The sequence below is a fragment of the Convolutriloba macropyga genome, chromosome 7 (genome assembly GCF_964194025.1).
Source record: "Convolutriloba macropyga chromosome 7, txConMacr16.3, whole genome shotgun sequence".
Taxonomy (NCBI): Eukaryota; Metazoa; Xenacoelomorpha; order Acoela; family Convolutidae; genus Convolutriloba; species Convolutriloba macropyga.
In genome coordinates this window covers 22,424,708-22,445,653 of record NC_134474.1, presented here as the reverse complement: position 1 = coordinate 22,445,653, position 20,946 = coordinate 22,424,708, and the positions used below count along the sequence as shown (strand labels likewise).

Below are 20,946 nucleotides of genomic sequence, written 5' to 3'. Positions count from 1 at the left end.
ATCGAGAAATGTCAATTTGATTCTAAAAAAAAATTAGGCCTAGAATGAACTATGAATGTATTGGGAAAACCATTTAGAAAAATCACTCGCTTTTTCGCTCCATTTCCTGTTTCGGCGTAACCAAAATCACTACTCCAATTTGACTTCAAAAATCATGAAAATTTGTGAACAGATCTTAAAAAAAAACATAGCCGGAAGAATTCCGGAAACGACTCCAACGCCCTCCAACTACTCATCACACAAAAGGTGCCTCCACTAATTTAGGATTATCTTGAAAAAAAACTAACGCAAAATAAAAAAAAATCAAATCTACTAAAATATGATAAAAAATCTGATCAAAGTTGTCATAACCTGAGATACCGAATGAACTATCTCTGCTAAAAGCAACTTCTTCAACACATCTAGTACCTACTAAAACAACTCATAAGAATTTCTAAAAAATAATTGAAGCCAAATCATGAAAATAATAAGCTCTTACAAACAAGTTTGACTAAAAAACTGGAATATACTTAGAATATTTTAATTTTACAAAAACACCTAAATTCAACGAAAAATTCTTTTCAGCCAATAGGGTATCCAAATGCTCGCAGGACAAGAAGCAAGCCATAATAGACTAAGAAACTTGTCTAATGTCCAGAAAAAACGAAAAACTGCAAAAAATTAAGAAAAATAGTTCAAATTTTCGCCATTTTACGTCATGTTTTTCAACAAAAACAGCTTTATATCAACAAAACTGTAGCCACTTCTGAACTAAAATCTGCCGAATTAATAGGAGTCTGTTCAGTGCCCATTTGAGGCAGTAAAATAAAACAAAAGTAAAAAAAAAATCGCAAAAATTAGCCCAAAAATCATCAAAATACATGAAAAACCACCGAATTAGCATAAAATTCAAATAACTTTCCAGAAACCTTCAAACCACTACCAAAATCAGCCTAAAATTTAAAGATAATCATAACCAAACCTCTTAACAAAACTAAAAAAACTGCTTCAAAATGCCGCACGTGAACAAAAAATTTCGCTCGCTTACTGAATTGTTTTTCGCACCTCAATTTCTCGCACTCTAGAAAACAGCGATATGAACAAAAGACCACTTTCTTTTCGCTCTACTCTTCATTTTCACGTTTTTCATTTCCCGTTTCAAAATTCACTCCAATAAAATTGATTAAAAAAACATAGCAGGACACGTCCTGACGTACATCAAAGAATTTTCATTGACTAAACAAAAAACTAGACCTAGAACAGACTATGAAATGATTGGAAAACTATTTAGAAAAAAATCCGATCCAAAAAATCGAAAAAAACAGTAAAAATCAAAGTGAAATTGCCGCAAGTGAACAAAAAAACCACTATCGAGAAAAAGAATTTTTGTTCAAACACCGTTTTCTTATTTTACTGAAAAAATTTTACGCCTCAAAACCACTCGCTTTCTTGCTCCACTTCCTGTTTCGGCGTGACCAAAATCATTACTCCAATTTGACTTCAGAAATCATGAAAATGTGTGAACAGATCTTTAAGACAGCGCCCCAATATATTTCAAATTCTTTGAATTGTAAAAAGGACTTCTCCAATACTCCTCTTCGAGTCGTAATAAAAAGACGCCCCAATACAATTCAAATTCTTTGAATTGTAAAAAAATAGGAGCACTATAATAGCCGGCTGAGAAGATGAGGTCGGCTATTAATAAAAGCCTCAAATAGTTGTCACAAACTATGTTCGAGATCACTAAAACAAGGGGCTACTTCTAGACTGTATGTAGACCAGTTGGTAGACTGATTAACACAGTAGGCTTGAAAGTAAGACATATTGGTGGATATCCCCCGTACTCGCCCATTTTCAGAAACCCTATTCAGAACAATAAGGAATTAATTATGAATAACATCCATAAATTCTCAGCGAGGTGAAAAATGAGATCTTCAAATTCCACGAGGACGAATATTTTTTGTTTCAGCATTTGAAAAAAAGAGAATTATAAAGGAAGGCCAATTTCATTCTCAAACGTTCAGCGGAATTGTTCGAGAATGATATGACTAGCAGGGTCTCCGTTCTATTGAATATTACTTCAATCCGGGGGATAAGTTCTCCCTGCGACTTCGTTTTAAGAGTTTATTATATACCTCTATAACAATTTACAGTGAAAAGAAACTAAAGTGCGGTGAAACTTTCATTTGAATTTATTAGTATATTACTATCAATTGAGCTTAAATTGTGAAGAAGAGAGCAATTTATATCACACAGAACGCAAAAAGTCAACCGAAAACTCTAAACAGTCAAAAAAATTGAGCATAAAAAGACAACAATAACTGCAATTAATCATTTTTCAAAAATTTCTACACATTATACCAAGAAAGCGCTAATATAATTTAAGCTTTTGAAACCTTCATTCAATTGACATTATCTGAGTTTTTCCTGCAATATTGAATCTATCTTAAATGGCAAACTATTATTCGATCCAATGGTAGTACTTAGACGACAGAGGGAAGGGGGGCAATTAACAATCCTGAAATATTGAGAACAGAAGTAGCACTTGAGTTTCACACAACAGATGCGAGACATTTAAAAGCTGAAATCTCAGCAAAAATTAACTGTTAATTTGACACCTGGAACAAATTAAACGTAATGCAAGTCTGAAAAGCGAAAAACATTGAAAACATCCGAAAAAACAGCGCACCAATACAATCCAAATCCTCTCGATTGTAAAAAACAGCAGAACAAGTCTTGAACTACAATTTACGAAGAAGTCAGCCCTAAAATGGACTATGAATGGATTGGGACAAAAATTCAGAAAAAAATCCGATGGAAAAACTAAACACAAACAGTAAAAACCAAATTGCCGCATGTTAACACAAAACTACTAGCGAGACAGCGAAATTTTGTTGATATGATGTTATCTTACCCGACTTTAAAATTGAAGTTAAAAAAATTTGACGCCCCAAAACCCTCAATGAAAAAATATTAGTCAAACCACAATACCTCCAAAAACATCTCTAACTGTTGCAAAAAAGAGAAACATGGCCCGCAAATTGTCGGAAAATAGCTGCCGTTGACTCGCACATTGGGATTGAACAATCATTGGGATTGAAACAGAACAAGAAAAAATTAAGAAATTGACAGAATTTTTCAAAGCGCCAAAGTGTTCTTACTTGGTGTGCAAATTCTGCATATTCCGTCAGATTCTAAAATTAAACTTATATCAGCTTCAAAATTGAACGCTATTAAGCATGATACCAATGCCAGCTAGCAATCGCTTTAATGAACTTTGATAACCTAACGCACCATGACTTAATGATCGGGTTTTAATGTTTATTCCATTTCATTTGATTTTACTCTTTTGACTTTGACCGTATCCGCTACATTACGTAACTCAATGAGCGAAAGAATTCAAAATCCAATCAATTCAAATGAGTGAGGCAAGTCAGAACTCAAACCTGAAAATCGTGATTTATGTAAAACGGAAAAATAATAAAAATAATAGCCGTTGAGAGGTTAACGGCAGCTATTAAAAGACTATGAAATTAAGCAAAATTATAACAAACTTCATTCCTGGTCAAACTGTACCACAATAAGCTGATTAATACAAGAAGAATCACGGCGTACTTGACAATGCACAGGAGCGTTATAAAATTGATTCAGTAAACAATAAATAGAAAACAACAATTTTTTCAGATCCAGATTCCTTCTGTTTAAAAAACGTAAACCCACTAGCGCCGTAAAAATTTCTCTCAAATGAAAAGCAGGGCAAGTTAATTCAGGGCCTGTAGCCTCGATAAAATTTTCTTTATGAGTGCAAAAACACGAGTCCACGGTAGGATTCGAACCCCGACGTCCTGAGTCCGATTCTGTCACCAGGACGGAGGTACTAATCAAGGTCTGTCAACGATTCTCTAAAAAGTGGTTTTGTTTGAACAACAGACTCTATTTCGGAGTGAAAGCAATTGAAATCACTCAGAAATCAAGAAGTGCGTGAAAAAGTCATTTGAGAAGTCAAAGGTTATTCTAGGAGAAAAACGCAAAACCGATAGAGACAGATACAGATCTTAAGTGAAAAAAATCGACGCCGCTCGAAAAAACTTTGTAAAAAACATTCAGCGATAAATTAGTAGAGCTTGTTAAAATTCATTCCGCAAAAGCCTCTTATTAGGAACCTTTACTGCACATATGAGTTCATTTGACCTTAAACAAATTCAATTTAAACTCAACTTTTAAAGTGCAGAAGTCATTTTATTGAGTTAAGTAGGTCACGTATGATCAAAACCTAATCACGCAAATAACCTAAAAACTTTTGCTAAAGTGAGTGAGAAATGACGTCACGCGCGCAAATTCCGTTAGTGAGAGGAAGAAGTCATTCAGAAAATTTGACTTTTTCAGCTTTGCCGTGTGTACAAGTGTAAAACGAAAAAAGAGCGTCAGAGGACGAATTAAAAACATAACCGACTAAACGTCGGAAGAATTGCTCTTGAACGACTAGTGGGAGCTCTTATCAATTGCAGCCTGCTTGAGTCGGGGGGGGGGGTGGTGGAGGTTGAGCCTAAAGGAGACTAAGAAGTTCTATAGTGGGCTTCAAATATCCACATTAGAGGTTAACATATACACCTATTAAGATTTAAAGTAAAAAATGACACCAGTTTCGGCGCACTTTTCATTTGACTTTTAGTATTAAATTGCCGCCAATTGAGTTCAGCTGCTTGAAATTGTGATTGAGAGAGAATTTTAGATCACGCGAAACGCAAAAAGTCAAGGGCGTAAAAGTCACTCGAAAAGTCAAAACCGTCAAGCGAAAGTTTTGCATAAACAAAAAGACGCACACGTTTACAATAATTGCTATGAACTACGTTCAAGAGCAATTAAAAACATAACAGGACAAGTCCTGATGCACAATTCAAAGAATTTTCATTGACTAAACAGAAAAACTAGACCTAGAATGGACTATGAGTGAATTGAGAAAACCATTTTAAAAAAATCGGATCAAAAAATAAAGAAAAAAAAACAAAAAATCAATGTCAAAATTCCACATGAGAACAAAAAACCACTACCGAGAAAGCGGATTTTTGTTCAAACACCATTTTCTCACTCTACTTTAAAATTAGAGCGAAAAGAAATTACACCGCAAAACCACTCGTCTTTTCGCTTCATTTCCTGTTTCGGTGGGACCAAAATCACTTCTCCAATATGACTTCAAAAATCATAAAAATATGTGCCCCAATACAACAATACATTCTTTGAATTGTAAAAAACCAAGAGCACCGCTATATAGCTCTGCTCAGCTTACAGCTTTGCAGCTATAAAAAAAGACACGTTTACAATAATTGCTTCTCATTCGAGAGCAATTAAAAAGGTATGAACAAAACACTTTCTTCTTCAATCTTCGAATTCATTCACCAAAGCTACCCCTCCAAAGTTCATTCACTCACTGAATTTTTGGTTGTTTCGCTCGGTCATTTGCCAAGAGGGAAAAAACCACACCTTTTAATTTAATAAAAACAGAAAATCATAATACTTCGAGTCGTAAGAAAAGACAGCGCCCCACTAAAACTCAAATGTTTTGAACTGTAAAAGAACAGGAACACCGCAATGAAGCTACGCTGACATTAAAACTTCGCAGCTACAAAAAAATTACAAAATATTGCATAAGATTTCAATATAACAAAACGAACATTTGAGATCTTTGGTTTTACTGAAAAGAGATCATTGTCAGAACGGAAACACAAAATTTCTATTTGAAACGGTTTTTCAGATTTACAATCCCCCCATCAATCACATTCCTAGATGCAAAGTAATTTAACTTCTTTTATGAGAAATCTTAAGCCGGCTCTTCATAGACTGCTTTCGAAATTTTGTTTTAGATATTACAACTCTCAATAAAAAAGTTTTCATGTGTTATCGCTTCTAATTTAGCCCCCAGAATGCGGAGACAAGAAATCATATAAACACATTCTCATATACTGGCTATATATTTAGTCAAGATTGTACTTTCTCTGAATCAATCTTCATCTAATCTAATGTTTCAATATGAAAATCTAGACGTGATGAGATTAGTAAATGTAAGCTAGCGTAAAAAAAAATACATTGATCGGATTGACCGAGAACCCTTTCCTGAAATAAAACAGAAGTTCCGTCAATAAAAAATCTCGGATCTTATTGCGAAAGCCTGTCTCAGCCATAAAATATTCCCTTATTTCCATTTAAATCGGAGATGAGAAGCTAGCAAAAACTAAATAAGTGAGAAGACATAGCCTCTATCTTTGTTGTCAATTCCCTACAAATATGTGCATTGCTCCGAACGTTGCTCCAAACAACTAACTAAGGATCGGTAAATTCAAAAGAAACTTCCTGAAGTTTTATGTCAGAAGTTTTCCGGACAATATGTTTTTGAGGCCAGTGATTCTTTCAACAAAGGGTGAGGAAATGGAGAAAAAAATTTAAATTCGGCTAGAGGCCTTAATACCTCATTGCGGAAGGTAAAGGACACTCTAAAACTCTAAACTTAGTCGATAGGAACCACGATTGAAAAAAAACCATAAATTTTGGTTAAGAAACGCTCAAACGATTTCTATTAACGGTCAAGTTTTTGTTGTAACCAAATTACTTCCTCTGCATTTTCCTATTTATCACCCTAGGAATTGTTTCAATACTATGTAGAATTGTACTTTAAATTGATACATTCATCCGTAGCACCCTATTTACTTAGCTAACTTGTTTTATTTAAAACCATAACGCCCTTATTAGATGCTTCTTTTTGGTATTCCGAATCGTAACTGTAATAATTTACTAATCTGTCGCTTAAGTAAAAAAAATAATAGCTTGCAGTTCTCCAATGACAAATGAAGTATCCTATGTTAGGCAAAAATGAAAGCAAGCCATTTTGTTCGCGCTAAATCTATTCAGTTCGAACACTGCTCATCTTATTGACAATTATTAGAGGCAGAGAGAACAATAATGAAATACATGACACTCTGTGGAATAATTTGTTCTCCATAGACTACTCTGACAACTGGTGATAATCAAATTCGTCAAATCTAAAAAGTCGAGAACAGTAATATGGGATATTTCTTAGCAACTACATGTTGGTAAGGGTAAATATAGGAATCCAACGCAGTATGAACAAGCATGATTTTAGGCAATCATTTTTGATGATTGTCTATAAATCACGCTTATTCATATTGCACTGTATTCGTCCTATATTTATCATTACTCGCATTAAAAACCACTCTAACATTAACACTCTAACTTTATTGGTACTATAAAAAAGACTAGTGGTTATAGACGTATTTGAATTAAAGCATACTTTTTCAAAGAAATGAAATGATTCACACTGTCAGATAGTGTCCAGATGGTACACCAATTTTTAAGGCCAAATTTCTAGAACGATTGCCGCAAACTTAACGCAAGTCATCCGTTGGTTCCTCAAATGGTTGCAACAAAACTTTAAATATCATATTTTAAAGAAACCTATATTTCTTCCAGATCATTTACAACAAGTATAACAAAGCAATGAAGTGTAAAATTATTTCTAAATCTAAAACAAGTCATGCACTTATTCAACCGATTTGTCTCACGTCTGAACACAATACTTGAAAGGGTCTCTTGTAATAACAGATGTTTCTTGATCTTGTAAAGATTTTATCAACCCATTTCAATTGTGTTAAATGCTAATTTTATTTTGATCCTCAACTCGTAAAAATATTAGTTCACATAACGAAAAAAACGTGGTATCATTATAAGAAATCTGAAATAATTCTGACAAAATGATATAACCACTGCGATTAAACAAGACAATGCTCAACGCAAAAAAGAATCATCAATTATCACCGATTGGCTTTAGAGAATTTTACAGAGTAACTAATTAATATTAGACTTAACAAAAAAACTATACGATTATGGCAAATCAACTTTCACTTATTCTTCTTCTAAGTTGGGAAATCGTTTCAATATCAACTCAGAATACCAATGAGACATCTAACGGAAGCCTGGAAGAAGACCGTCTGATGAGTCATTTACGAAAAGCATTACCCAAATACACTCCGCCATTCGACATGCAGGACAAAAAGGTCAGATTAAAAAATCACTCCAAATAATGACTCGAAATAATTGCTCCAAAAGCTTTTAGAAATTTAGAATGTTAATTTTTGAACTGTAATTTTTCATTAATCTTACTGTTAATGTTCATTTACCAAACTTAGTTAAGAAAAAATTATCGTCTACGCGATAATTGAAACCTATAAAACTTGAATTTTTTAAAATTTATTTGAACCAAAATCAAACTGCTTTTTAAACTTTAGCCGAGACTTCATTAGTTAATGCTTTATGAAAGATGAGCTCTCGTTTGAGAATTCTCGTAAACTGAAGAGATCTCGTTAACTTACGCCAACTTAAAATTGTTAAAATTCAATTTTTCAGTCAGACAAAAGAGTGAAGCACTTGATAATGCTGCCCTAAAACCCTCAGTTTGCAACTCTAATCAACTTCATTCTTCGATTTGACTTCGTCTTGATTTATTTTATTGAGGAAACGAAACAGAACCAACGAACGTCGGGCAAATTGCTCTCAAAGGACTGGCGAGCAGCTGGTTCGTCAGTAGCCAGCTGCGGCATAGATAGGAAGCCTAGCTTAACTGAGGGGGAAGGGACCGAGCGTGAGGGGTAATGGGTGGGGAATGAGGAGTGGGGTGAAGTGGTGTTGGTGTTCGAAGTGGTAGGGGATTAGGGGGTTAAGTGGGAGTTAAATTTCAGTGAATCGCATAGCTGTAACGCTCAAGTAATGGTTAAGTGACTCTGCCTAAAGTCACTGAGAACTGCCGTGAAGCGGTTCGAGATACCAAGTCAGAATTCCGAAATGACTTCTGCAGAGTCACTTAACCATGTTTAAAACATGAAACGCGTACGTTTTAAAATGACGGAAGTCAACAAAATTCAATTTCTGGCGTTTTAACTCCTGGCACTGCGGACTTTCGACACTTTAAAATGTGCACGTGATTGTTTAAAGTAATTGTCGCGTTTCTCTGCTTGAATTCGGTGAGAGCAAACTTCTGGCGTTCATCGAGAGCCGCACAGCGGTTCAAGATATTAAGTCAGAATTTCGAAGTGAATTCTGCAGAGTCACTTAACCATGCTTAAAACACGAAACGCGCACGTTTTAAAATGACAGAAGTCAACAAAATTCAACTTCTGGCGTTTTAACTCCTGGCAATGCAGACTTTCGACACTTTAAAATGTGCACGTGATTGTTTAAAGTAATTGTTGCGTTTCTCTGCTTGAAGTCGGTGAGAGCAAACTTCTGGCGTTCATCGAGAGCCGCGAAGCGGTTCAAGATATTAAGTAATGGTTAAGTCACTCTGCTTGAAGTCACTGAGAACTTCTGGCGTTTATCGAGAACCGCACAGCAGAGTCACTTAATTCTGCAGAGTCACTTAACCATGCTTAAAACACGAAACGCGTGCATTTTAAAATGACGAAAGTCAACGAAATTCAACTGGTGGCATTTCAGACTTTCGGCATTTTAAAATGTGCACATGAGTGTTTTAAGTCAGAATTTTGAAGTGACTTCTGCAGAGTCACGTGAATGTCAACGGAAGTCAACTTCTGGCTAAGTAGGCTAAGAAGGTAAAGTTTAAAAAAAAATTGGCATTTTAACTTCTGGCACTGCAAACTTTCGGCATTTTAATGTGAATGCGAGTATTTTAAATTTAATGCCTTCCGGCTTTTACGTGTTTATCCCGTTTTCGAGGACTACGCTTAGACAATGTTTAAACAACAAACGATCAGGCTAAAAATTGCACGGTAATTGAGAAAGTGGCTTTCGTCATTGCCAGCTTACAGCTTAGGTTTAGATAGTTTAATAGCACCTAGTGAGCAATAAGTGGTTGTGGAAGTGCAGGGAATTCTGCTACCTCAGAGTCTTCCGTTACCGTACGCTTGAGCGAACACAGGCTCTATGAGAACCCTCGGCTTTGCCAGTTTATCCCATAAAAAAGTTCAAGTTGCTCAAGCTAACAAAGAAATTTTTTAAAAAAACGGTCAAATAACAACTTGACATGAAAAACACAGCTTCATTATCAAAAAACAAATTTCCGTGTCTTAAATAAGATTGAATCCAATGCTTTTGGCAGATTGAAAAAGCAGCCCCGCGATTTCAATTTGTCTCGAGACTTGATTTATAGCTTTCTTGTGAAAACCAACGCAGCATCTGCTATTGAAAAAGCAGATTAAAACCCATACTTTGGTGCGAAATTAAAACGTGTTGATCTAATCAATCCATTTCTTGTACGAATTTGATGAACTTCTGAAAGTCAATATGGTTTAAAAATTGATACTCCTTTATGATAGTTTGGCTGCAGGTAACAAGATTTTGATCAAGTCATTCGTGAAAAACGCTCCCCATGATGAACTAAGATTTATGGCTTCAACGATCATCAAGGGTCCAACTAAATATCTAAACAGGACTGACTTCCAACTTCGTGGTATACAATTAGTTATTTCGCAAAAAACAAATATTTTTCAATTTTCATTTTACAACATGCTACATAAAATCAACGAAAATCATTTTTAGCGATACAGATTATCGAAATATTTTCCTCGATGATCAACATCACAAACACAACCGACTATCGTCGGGCCAATTGCTCTCAAACAACCAGCGAGTGGCTGGCTTTGGAAGTATCCACTGGGGCTTAGAGATGCTAGCATTGAGGGGGGAGGGGTGAGTGGTTGTGGGTGGGGTCAAACGAGGGGGGGGGGGAATCGGCAGGTGGAGGAGGGTGAACTGGGGTGGTGAATTTGGTGAGGGTCAAACTTTTAAGATTAAGAGCCGAACTTCACGCCATGAAATTTCCTCCTTAAATCAACTTCGATGACTTACATTCTCAAAGACAGGTAAAACGTACCGCTCTAAAAGAACTCGATGTTTTGCGGGCGTCACCTGCTTAGCCCGTTTTACAGGTAAGACGAAAAATGGGCCAAGCAAAAAATCCCATAAAAAGACAACAGGACTAACATAATTGCTACACACTTCGTTGGAGAGCAATTAAACAGACCAGAACTGAAAAACATAAACCACTAATGTCAGAAGAACTGCACTGAAACTACAGGCAGGCAACTGGAAAAATCAAAAACTCCCTCAACAGGATGGATTACCAAAGGGGTCATATATGCATTATTACAAAAAAGTAACTTAAAAACGGAAAAATTAAGATATCAAGAATGAAAAATCGCCGGAGAAGCGGTCGCACAAACAACGGGCACGCAAAAAATAGGTCGTACGAAAAAACGCATGGTCGACAGGAAAAAGCGTCTCCGACAGGAATAAATTTGTAAAAACTTTGATTGAGAAAAATCGAAAAGACTAAAATAATTGTACAAATTTTGTTTGCGAGCAAACAAAAAAGTAGGGCTTACCATTCAGTGAAAGCTTAAAACAAGAAAAAGTGCTATGAGAGCTCTAGTTCTATTTTTTAAAAAGTGCTATATTTTCATTCTTTTGATGACCACCTGTTTCTGTAGGTCTAAAACATACTGGATAATTACGAGATAAGATGTGAACGAGGAAAGATTGGTAGTTACAAACTTTGATTGAGAAAAATTGAAAAGATCAAACATAGCCGGCAGATTGCCTGAAAATATCCGCCGTTGACGAGCGCGATGCACATCACGATTGAAACAGGAAAAAAAGATAAAAACTCAACGAATTTTTTTCTGTTTTTTTTTCAGCGTCAAAAAGTGTTCTAATTTGGAGTGCAGTTTCAGTTGGATTCAAATACCATACCTAAATCAACTTCTAAACTGAAAGCTAATAAGCTTATTACGAAACTCAGCTAGCAAACACTCTAATGAACTTTGATAACCTAAGTCTCAATGACTTAATGACCGGGCTTTATCGTTCAATTCCGTCTCTTTTGATTTTGACCTTGTGACTTTGTCAGTATTCAACACAATGCGTAATGGAAAGCGTGAAAGCGTAATGGAAAGCGTTAAAATCCATTGAGTTAAAACAGAGCGTGAAGTAAGTCAGAAGTCAAACGTGAAAGTTGTGACTTATGTAAAACGAAAAAACTTGATCAAAAGGTACAACGAATTTAAAAAAGGAGAGCGCCCAGATTATAGCCTTTGAGAGGCTGCCTGCGGCTATTAAAATGACTGAAATAATTGCTACAAATTTTGTTTGGAGCAAATAGTAACGTTAGCACTTACTATTCAGTGAAAGCTTAGAACAATAAAAAAAGCTCACAGCTCTAGTTCTACTTTTCATAAAGTGCTATGTGTTCATACTTTTTGATGTCCACCTGGTCCGTAGGTCTACAACTTACTGCATATTCACAAGAAAATAGACGTGAACGAGAGAAAAAGATTGATAGTTACAAACTTTGATTGAGAAAAAGTGAAAAGATCAAACATAGCCGGAAGACGGCCGCCGTTGACGCGCGTGAAACAGAAAAGGAAGATAGAAATTAACGATTCTTTTTGTTTCTTTTCCATTGTCAAAAATGTTCTAATTTGGCGTGCAGTTCCAGTTGGATTCTAATGATATAGTTAATTCAGCTTCTAAACTGAAACCTAATAAGCTTAATGCCAAAGTCAGCTAGCAAACACTCTAATGAACTTTAACCTAAGTCTCAATGACATAATGACCGGGCTTTATCGGTTATTCCCGTCTCTTTTGATTTGCTCTTTCGACTTTGACAGTATTCACCACATTGCGTATTTCAAGGCGTGAAAGAACTTAAACTCCGTTCAGATGAAACAGTGAGTAAAGTAAGTCAGAAGTCAAATGTGAAATTCGTGACTTATGTAAAACGAAAAACGTGATCAAAAGGTACAACGAATTTGAAAAAGGAGAGCGCCCAGATAATAGCCACTGAGAGGCTGCCTGCGGCTATTAAAATGACAGAAAAATTTGCTACAAACTTTGTTTGGAGCTTAGAACAATAAAAATTTCTCACAGCTCTAATTCTACTTTTCATAAAGTGCTATGTTTTCATTCTTTTTGATGTCCACCTGGTCTGTAGGTCTACAGCTTACTGCATATTCACAAGAAAATAGATGTGAACCAGAAAAAATGATTGATAGTTACAAACTTTGATTGCGAAAAACTGAAAAGATCAAACATAGCCGGCAGATTGCCGGAAAATATCCGCCGTTGACGAGCGCGACGCACATCGGGATTTAAACAGGAAAAAAAAATATAACTCAACGAATTTTTTGCTGTTTTTTCAGCGTCAAAAAATGTCCTAATTTGGCGTGCAGTTTCAGTTGGATTCAAATACCATACCTAAATCAACTTATAAACTGAAAGCTAATAAGCTTATTACCAAACTCAGCTAGCAAACACTCTAATGAACTTTGATAACCTAAGTCTCAATGACATAATTACCGTGCTTTATCGCTTATTACCGTCTCTTTTCATTTGCTCTTTCGACTTTGACAGTATTCACCACATTGCGTAATTCAAGGCGTGAAAGAACTTAAACTCCGTTCAGATGAAACAGTGAGTAAAGTAAGTCAGAAGTCAAATGTGAAATTCGTGACTTATGTAAAACGAAAAACGTGATCAAAAGGTACAACGAATTTGAAAAAGGAGAGCGCCCAGATAATAGCCACTGAGAGGCTGCCTGCTGCTAGTAAAATGACTGAAATAATTGCTGCAAATTTTTGTTTGGAGCAAATAGTAACGTTAGCACTTATATTCAGTGAAAGTTTAAAACAATAAAAAGTGCTCACAGCTCTGGTTCTACTTTTCATAAAGTGCTATGTTTTCATACTTTTTGATATCCACCTGGTCTGTAGGTCTACAACTTACTGCATATTCACAAGAAAAAAGACGTCAACGAGAAAAAAAGATTGATAGTTACAAACTTTGATTGAGAAAAAGTGAAAAGATCAAACATAGCCGGAAGATGGCCGCCGTTGACGCGCGTCAAACAGAAAAGGAAGATAGAAATTAACGATTCTTTTTGTTTCTTTTCCATTGTCAAAAATGTTCTAATTTGGCGTGCAGTTCCAGTTGGATTCTAATGATATAGTTAATTCAGCTTCTAAACTGAAACCTAACAAGCTTAATACCAAAGTCAGCTAGCAAACACTCTAATGAACTTTAACCTAAGTCTCAATGACATAATTACCGTGCTTTATCGGTTATTCCCGTCTCTTTTCATTTGCTCTTTCGACTTTGACAGTATTCACCACATTGCGTAATTCAATGCGTGAAAGAACTCACACTCCATTCAGATGGAACAGTGAGTAAAGTAAGTCAGAAGTCAAATGTGAAATTTGTGACTTATGTAAAACGAAAAACGTGATTAAAAGGTACAACGAACTTAAAAAACGAGAGCGCCCAGATAAAAGCCACTGAGAGGCTGCCTGCGGCTATTAAAATGACAGAATAATTTGCTACAAATTTTGTTTGGAGCTTAAAACAATAAAAATTGCTCACAGCTCTAGTTCTACTTTTCATAAAGTGCTATGTTTTCATTCTTTTTGATGTCCACCTGGTCTGTAGGTCTACAACTTACTGCATATTCACAAGAAAATAGATGTGAACCGGAAAAAATGATTGATAGTTACAAACTTTGATTGCGAAAAACTGAAAAGATCAAACATAGCCGGCAGGTTGCCGGAAAATATCCGCCGTTGACGAGCGCGATGCACATGGGGATTGAAACAGGAAAAAAAAATATAACTCAACGAATTTTTTGCTGTTTTTTCAGCGTCAAAAAATGTCCTAATTTGGCGTGCAGTTTCAGTTGGATTCAAATACCATACCTAAATCAACTTATAAACTGAAAGCTAATAAGCTTATTACCAAACTCAGCTAGCAAACACTCTAATGAACTTTGATAACCTAAGTCTCAATGACATAATTACCGTGCTTTATCGGTTATTCCCGTCTCTTTTCATTTGCTTTCGACTTTGACAGTATTCACCACATTGCGTAATTCAATGCGTGAAAGAACTTAAACTCCGTTCAGATGAAACAGTGAGTAAAGTAAGTCAGAAGTCAAATGTGAAATTCGTGACTTATGTAAAACAAAAAACGTGATCAAAAGGTACAACGAATTTGAAAAAGGAGAGCGCCCAGATAATAGCTACTGAGAGGCTGCCTGCGGCTATTAAAATGACTGAAATAATTGCTGCACACTTTTGTTTGGAGCAAATAGTAACGTTAGCACTTACTATTCAGTGAAAGCATAAAACAATAAAAAGTGCTCACAGCTCTAGTTCTACTTTTCATAAAGTGCTATGTTTTCATACTATTTGATGTCCACCTGGTCTGTAGGTCTACAACTTACTGCATATTCACAAGAAAATAGACGTGAACGAGAAAAAAAGATTGATAGTTACAAACTTTGATTGAGAAAAAGTGAAAAGATCAAACATAGCCGGAAGATGGCCGCCGTTGACGCGCGTGAAACAGAAAAGGAAGATAGAAATTAACGATTCTTTTTGTTTCTTTTCCATTGTCAAAAATGTTCTAATTTGGCGTGCAGTTCCAGTTGGATTCTAATGATATAGTTAATTCAGCTTCTAAACTGAAACCTAACAAGCTTAATACCAAAGTCAGCTAGCAAACACTCTAATGAACTTTAACCTAAGTCTCAATGACATAATTACCGTGCTTTATCGGTTATTCCCGTCTCTTTTCATTTGCTCTTTCGACTTTGACAGTATTCACCACATTGCGTAATTCAATGCGTGAAAGAACTTAAACTCCGTTCAGATGAAACAGTGAGTAAAGTAAGTCAGAAGTCAAATGTGAAATTCGTGACTTATGTAAAACAAAAAACGTGATCAAAAGGTACAACGAATTTGAAAAAGGAGAGCGCCCAGATAATAGCTACTGAGAGGCTGCCTGCGGCTATTAAAATGACTGAAATAATTGCTGCAAATTTTTGTTTGGAGCAAATAGTAACGTTAGCACTTACTATTCAGTTAAAGCTTAAAACAATAAAAAGTGCTCACAGCTCTAGTTCTACTTTTCATAAAAAGCTATGTGTTCATACTTTTTGATGTCCACCTGGTCCGTAGGTCTACAACTTACTGCATATTCACAAGAAAATAGACGTGAACGAGAAAAAAAGATTGATAGTTACAAACTTTGATTGAGAAAAAGTGAAAAGATCAAACATAGCCGGAAGATGGCCGCCGTTGACGCGCGTGAAACAGAAAAGGAAGATATAAATTAACGATTCTTTTTGTTTCTTTTCCATTGTCAAAAATGTTCTAATTTGGCGTGCAGTTCCAGTTGGATTCTAATGATATAGTTAATTCAGCTTCTAAACTGAAACCTAATAAGCTTAATACCAAAGTCAGCTAGCAAACACTCTAATGAACTTTAACCTAAGTCTCAATGGCATAATGACCGGGCTTTATCGGTTATTCCCGTCTCTTTTGATTTGCTCTTTCGACTTTGACAATATTCACCACATTGCGTAATTCAATGCGTGAAAGAACTCACACTCCATTCAGATGGAACAGTGAGTAAAGTAAGTCAAAAGTCAAATGTGAAATTTGTGACTTATGTAAAACGAAAAACGTGATTAAAAGGTACAACGAACTTAAAAAACGAGAGCGCCCAGATAAAAGCCACTGAGAGGCTGCCTGCGGCTATTAAAATGACAGAAAAATTTGCTACAAATTTTGTTTGGAGCTTAAAACAATAATAATTGCTCACAGCTCTAGTTCTACTTTTCATAAAGTGCTATGTTTTCATTCTTTCATTCTTTTTGATGTCCACCTGGTCTGTAGGTCTACAACTTACTGCAAATTCACAAGAAAATAGATGTGAACCAGAAAAAATGATTGATAGTTACAAACTTTGATTGCGAAAAACTGAAAAGATCAAACATAGCCGGAAGATGACTAGAAAATAGCCGCCGTTGACGCGCGTGATTCACATCGGGAATGAAACAGAAAAAGAAGATATAAACTCAACGAATTTTTTTCTGTTTTTTTTCAGCGTCAAAAAGTGTTCTAATTTGGCGTGCAGTTTCAGTTGGATTCAAATACCATACCTAAATCAACTTCTAAACTGAAAACTAATAAGCTTATTACCAAACTCAGCTAGCAAACACTCTAATGAAATTTATTAAATAACTCTCAATGACTTAATGTCCGGGCTTTATCGTTCAATTCCGTCTCTTTTGATTTTGACCTTGTGACTTTGTCAGTATTCAACACAATGCGTAAAGGAAAGCGTGAAAGCGTAATGGAAAGCGTTAAAATCCATTGAGTTAAAACAGAGCGTGAAGTAAGTCAGAAGTCAAACGTGAAAGTTGTGACTTATGTAAAACGAAAAACTTGATCAAAAGGTACAACGAATTTGAAAAAGGAGAGCGCCCAGATAATAGCCACTGAGAGGCTGCCTGCGGCTATTAAAATGACAGAAAAATTTGCTACATATTTTGTTTGGAGCAAATAGTAACGTTAGCACTTACTATTCAGTGAAAACTTAAAACAAAAAAAAAGTGTTCACAGCTCTAGTTCTACTTTTCATAAAGTGCTACGTTTTCATTCTTTTTGATGTCCACCTGGTCTGTAGGTCTACAACTTACTGCATATTCACAAGAAAATAGACGTGAACGAGAAGGAAAGATTGCTAGTTACAAACTTTGATTGAGAAAAATTGAAAAGATCAAACATAGCCGGCAGATTGCCGGAAAATATCCGCCGCTGACGAGCGCGATGCACATCGGCTCTGAAACAGGAAAAAAAAAGATATAACTCAACGAATTTTTTGCTGTTTTTTCAGCGTCAAAAAATGTTCTAATTTGGCGTGCAGTTTCAGTTGGATTCAAATACCATACCTAAATCAACTTATAAACTGAAAGCTAATAAGCTCATTACCAAACTCAGCTAGCAAACACTCTGATGAACTTTGATAACCTAAGTCTCAATGACATAATTACCGTGCTTTATCGGTTATTCCCGTCTCTTTTCATTTGCTCTTTCGACTTTGACAGTATTCAACACATTGCGTAATTCAATGCGTGAAAGAACGTAAACTCCGTTCAGATGAAACAGTGAGTAAAGTAAGTCAGAAGTCAAATGTGAAATTCGTGACTTATGTAAAACGAAAAACGTGATCAAAAGGTACAACGAATTTGAAAAAGGAGAGCGTCCAGATAATAGCCACTAAGAGGCTGCCTGCGGCTATTAAAATGACTAAAATAATTGCTGCAAATTTTTGTTTGGAGCAAATAGTAACGTTAGCACTTACTATTCAGTTAAAGCTTAAAACAATAAAAAGTGCTCACAGCTCTAGTTCTACTTTTCATAAAAAGCTATGTGTTCATACTTTTTGATGTCCACCTGGTCCGTAGGTCTACAACTTACTGCATATTCACAAGAAAATAGACGTGAACGAGAAAAAAAGATTGATAGTTACAAACTTTGATTGAGAAAAAGTGAAAAGATCAAACATAGCCGGAAGATGGCCGCCGTTGACGCGCGTGAAACAGAAAAGGAAGATAGAAATTAACGATTCTTTTTGTTTCTTTTCCATTGTCAAAAATGTTCTAATTTGGCGTGCAGTTCCAGTTGGATTCTAATGATATAGTTAATTCAGCTTCTAAACTGAAACCTAATAAGCTTAATACCAAAGTCAGCTAGCAAACACTCTAATGAACTTTAACCTAAGTCTCAATGACATAATTACCGTGCTTTATCGGTTATTCCCGTCTCTTTTCATTTGCTCTTTCGACTTTGACAGTATTCACCACATTGCGTAATTCAATGCGTCAAAGAACTTAAACTCCGTTCAGATGAAACAGTGAGTAAAGTAAGTCAGAAGTCAAATGTGAAATTCGTGACTTATGTAAAACGAAAAACGTGATCAAAAGGTACAACGAATTTGAAAAAGGAGAGCGCCCAGATAATAGCCACTGAGAGACTGACTGCGGCTATTAAAAAGACTGAAATAATTGCTACAAATATTAGCACTTACTATTCAGTGGAAGCTTAAAACAAGAAAAAGTGCTCACAGCTCTAGTTCGACTTTCCATAAAGTGCTATGTTTTCAATCGTTTTGATGTCCACCTGGTCTGTAGGTCAACAACATACTGCATATTTACGAGATTATAGATGTGAACGAGAAGGAAGGATTGATAGTTACAAACTTTGATTGAGAAAAATTGAAAAGAACAAAAAGACTGATATAATTGCAACAAATTTTGTTCGCGAGCACATCAAAATGTTAGCACTTACCATTCAGTGAAAGCTTAAAACAAGAAAAAGTGCTATGAAAGCTCTAGTTTTACTTTCTCTACTTTCTATAAAGTGCTATGTTTTCATTCTTTTCGATGTCCACCTGCTTTTGTAGGTCTACAACAAACTGGACATTTACGAGATAATAGATGTGAACGAGAAGGAAGGATTGATAGTTATGAACCTGTTAATATACATGTATTACAACTCACAGTCAGCAGCTTGGAACCCTGCTGACTACGGAGGCATCGATACAATTGAAGTTGCCAGGCAAACATTCTGGACACCCGATATCGGTAAATGTAATATTGCATTTGACATTAGTAAAGACAAGATTACAAGATAAAGAATTAAGATCTTTTTTCTATTTCCTAAGGTCTAAGGTCTATTTTGTCTACCTAACCTCCCGGGGGATTGAACCGCGGAAACTGAAAAAGAAAGTACGAGTTGCTACGGCAAGCTACTATGGTATTAAGAAGCCGTATAATCACTGTATTGCATGCTTAATCATCGCTTTATATAACTGGTGTTTGAAAAAACATTAATCTATGCTTGTAACCAATAAACGGCACCAGACGGTAACAGTAAAGTAAGTAAGAACATAAAAAATAAAAATTACGTAAAATAAATAGAAGTAAACTTTCCTTAAAAATAAACTTCTACCAATTTTTTCCCTACAAAGGAACCTGCTAACGATCCATGGTGTCCTTTTGGAGCACATTTGATATATAACAAATTTTTGTATGATGTAAATGATCATTTGTTATGCGATTCTCTACCCAATTTATCATTCTATAGAAAATTAGAGCTTTTTTATTTTGACCTCCAAATCGCCCAAAAATAGAGGTTCTCATTGCTATAAAAACCTGCAGCAAGTAAACAGTTGAAGCGTTTTCAGTGCCTTTATACGAACTTGAAAATGGAAGTATATTAATCCAATCAATTAAACTTTTTAGATAAAACTGAATGCAACCAAAAACGCATACACGTTTACTTTCAGTCCCCTTGGATGCAGTTAAAGTGACGTATGACGGCTTTCATCATCAGATAGTTGAATCTAATGGATTAGTAGTTGCATGGTCTTCAATGATGACAGCTCAACTGGCTTGTGACTTTGATATGACCAATTTCCCATACGACATTCAATACTGTCCTGTGAGACTAGGCCCATGGATTCAACACACAGGCATCTATCGTGCAGGATAGTATTTGTTTGATTTGTCTCCCAGGATTTTGATTGTTCCGACCCCTCTTGAGGGGGGAGGAACTATATACTCAAATGGGTTTTTTTTTGTTCAGTCAATTTTCGCCGATCGATATATTCATCGTAGAGAGTTGAGACTGGTATCATTAGAAAGCTCGTCCAGGGTAAATATGGAATTAAAAAGATTTTTTTAATTTTCGTTTTCTACAGGGAGTTATCGAGGTTTAAACTTCTGAGAAAAGTAGAGTGAATTCACGTTGTTTTTATTCACATTTTCCGAAATTTTTGCCTAAATTTTCGTCAATTTTGCTAAAAAATGTTAAACTCTTTAAGAATAGTGTCGCTGATCTTATTGTTCAGAACAACAAGCATTGTTGATTATTTTGATTTATTTTTTGGTCAAAAATTCTGGCTAAATACCTCAATATTCAGCCTTTTTAATCAAAAACAGCACGAAATAAGCTACTTTAGTCCACTTTGATAAAATTTGCCGGCAGTACACCCCAAACCACACTAATACTATCTTTCTAGCCTCAGAAGGGGGCTAGTGCTACT

The 20,946-nt window shown here is 35.6% G+C and overlaps 2 protein-coding genes across 2 annotated transcripts in view; one reads left to right on the top strand and one right to left on the bottom strand.

The window, feature by feature from the left end:
- Positions 1-20,946, bottom strand: part of LOC142342704 (ubiquinone biosynthesis O-methyltransferase-like) — a 175,751-nt gene that overhangs the window by 44,091 nt on the left and 110,714 nt on the right. The window lies entirely within an intron of this gene.
- On the top strand, positions 7,367-20,517 carry LOC142342706 (neuronal acetylcholine receptor subunit beta-3-like). The gene is made up of 3 exons (XM_075394218.1): positions 7,367-8,045; positions 19,303-19,483; positions 20,188-20,517. Exons 1-3 carry the CDS (start codon positions 7,875-7,877, stop codon positions 20,391-20,393), a joined length of 558 nt encoding a protein of 185 aa, XP_075250333.1. The 5' UTR covers positions 7,367-7,874; the 3' UTR covers positions 20,394-20,517.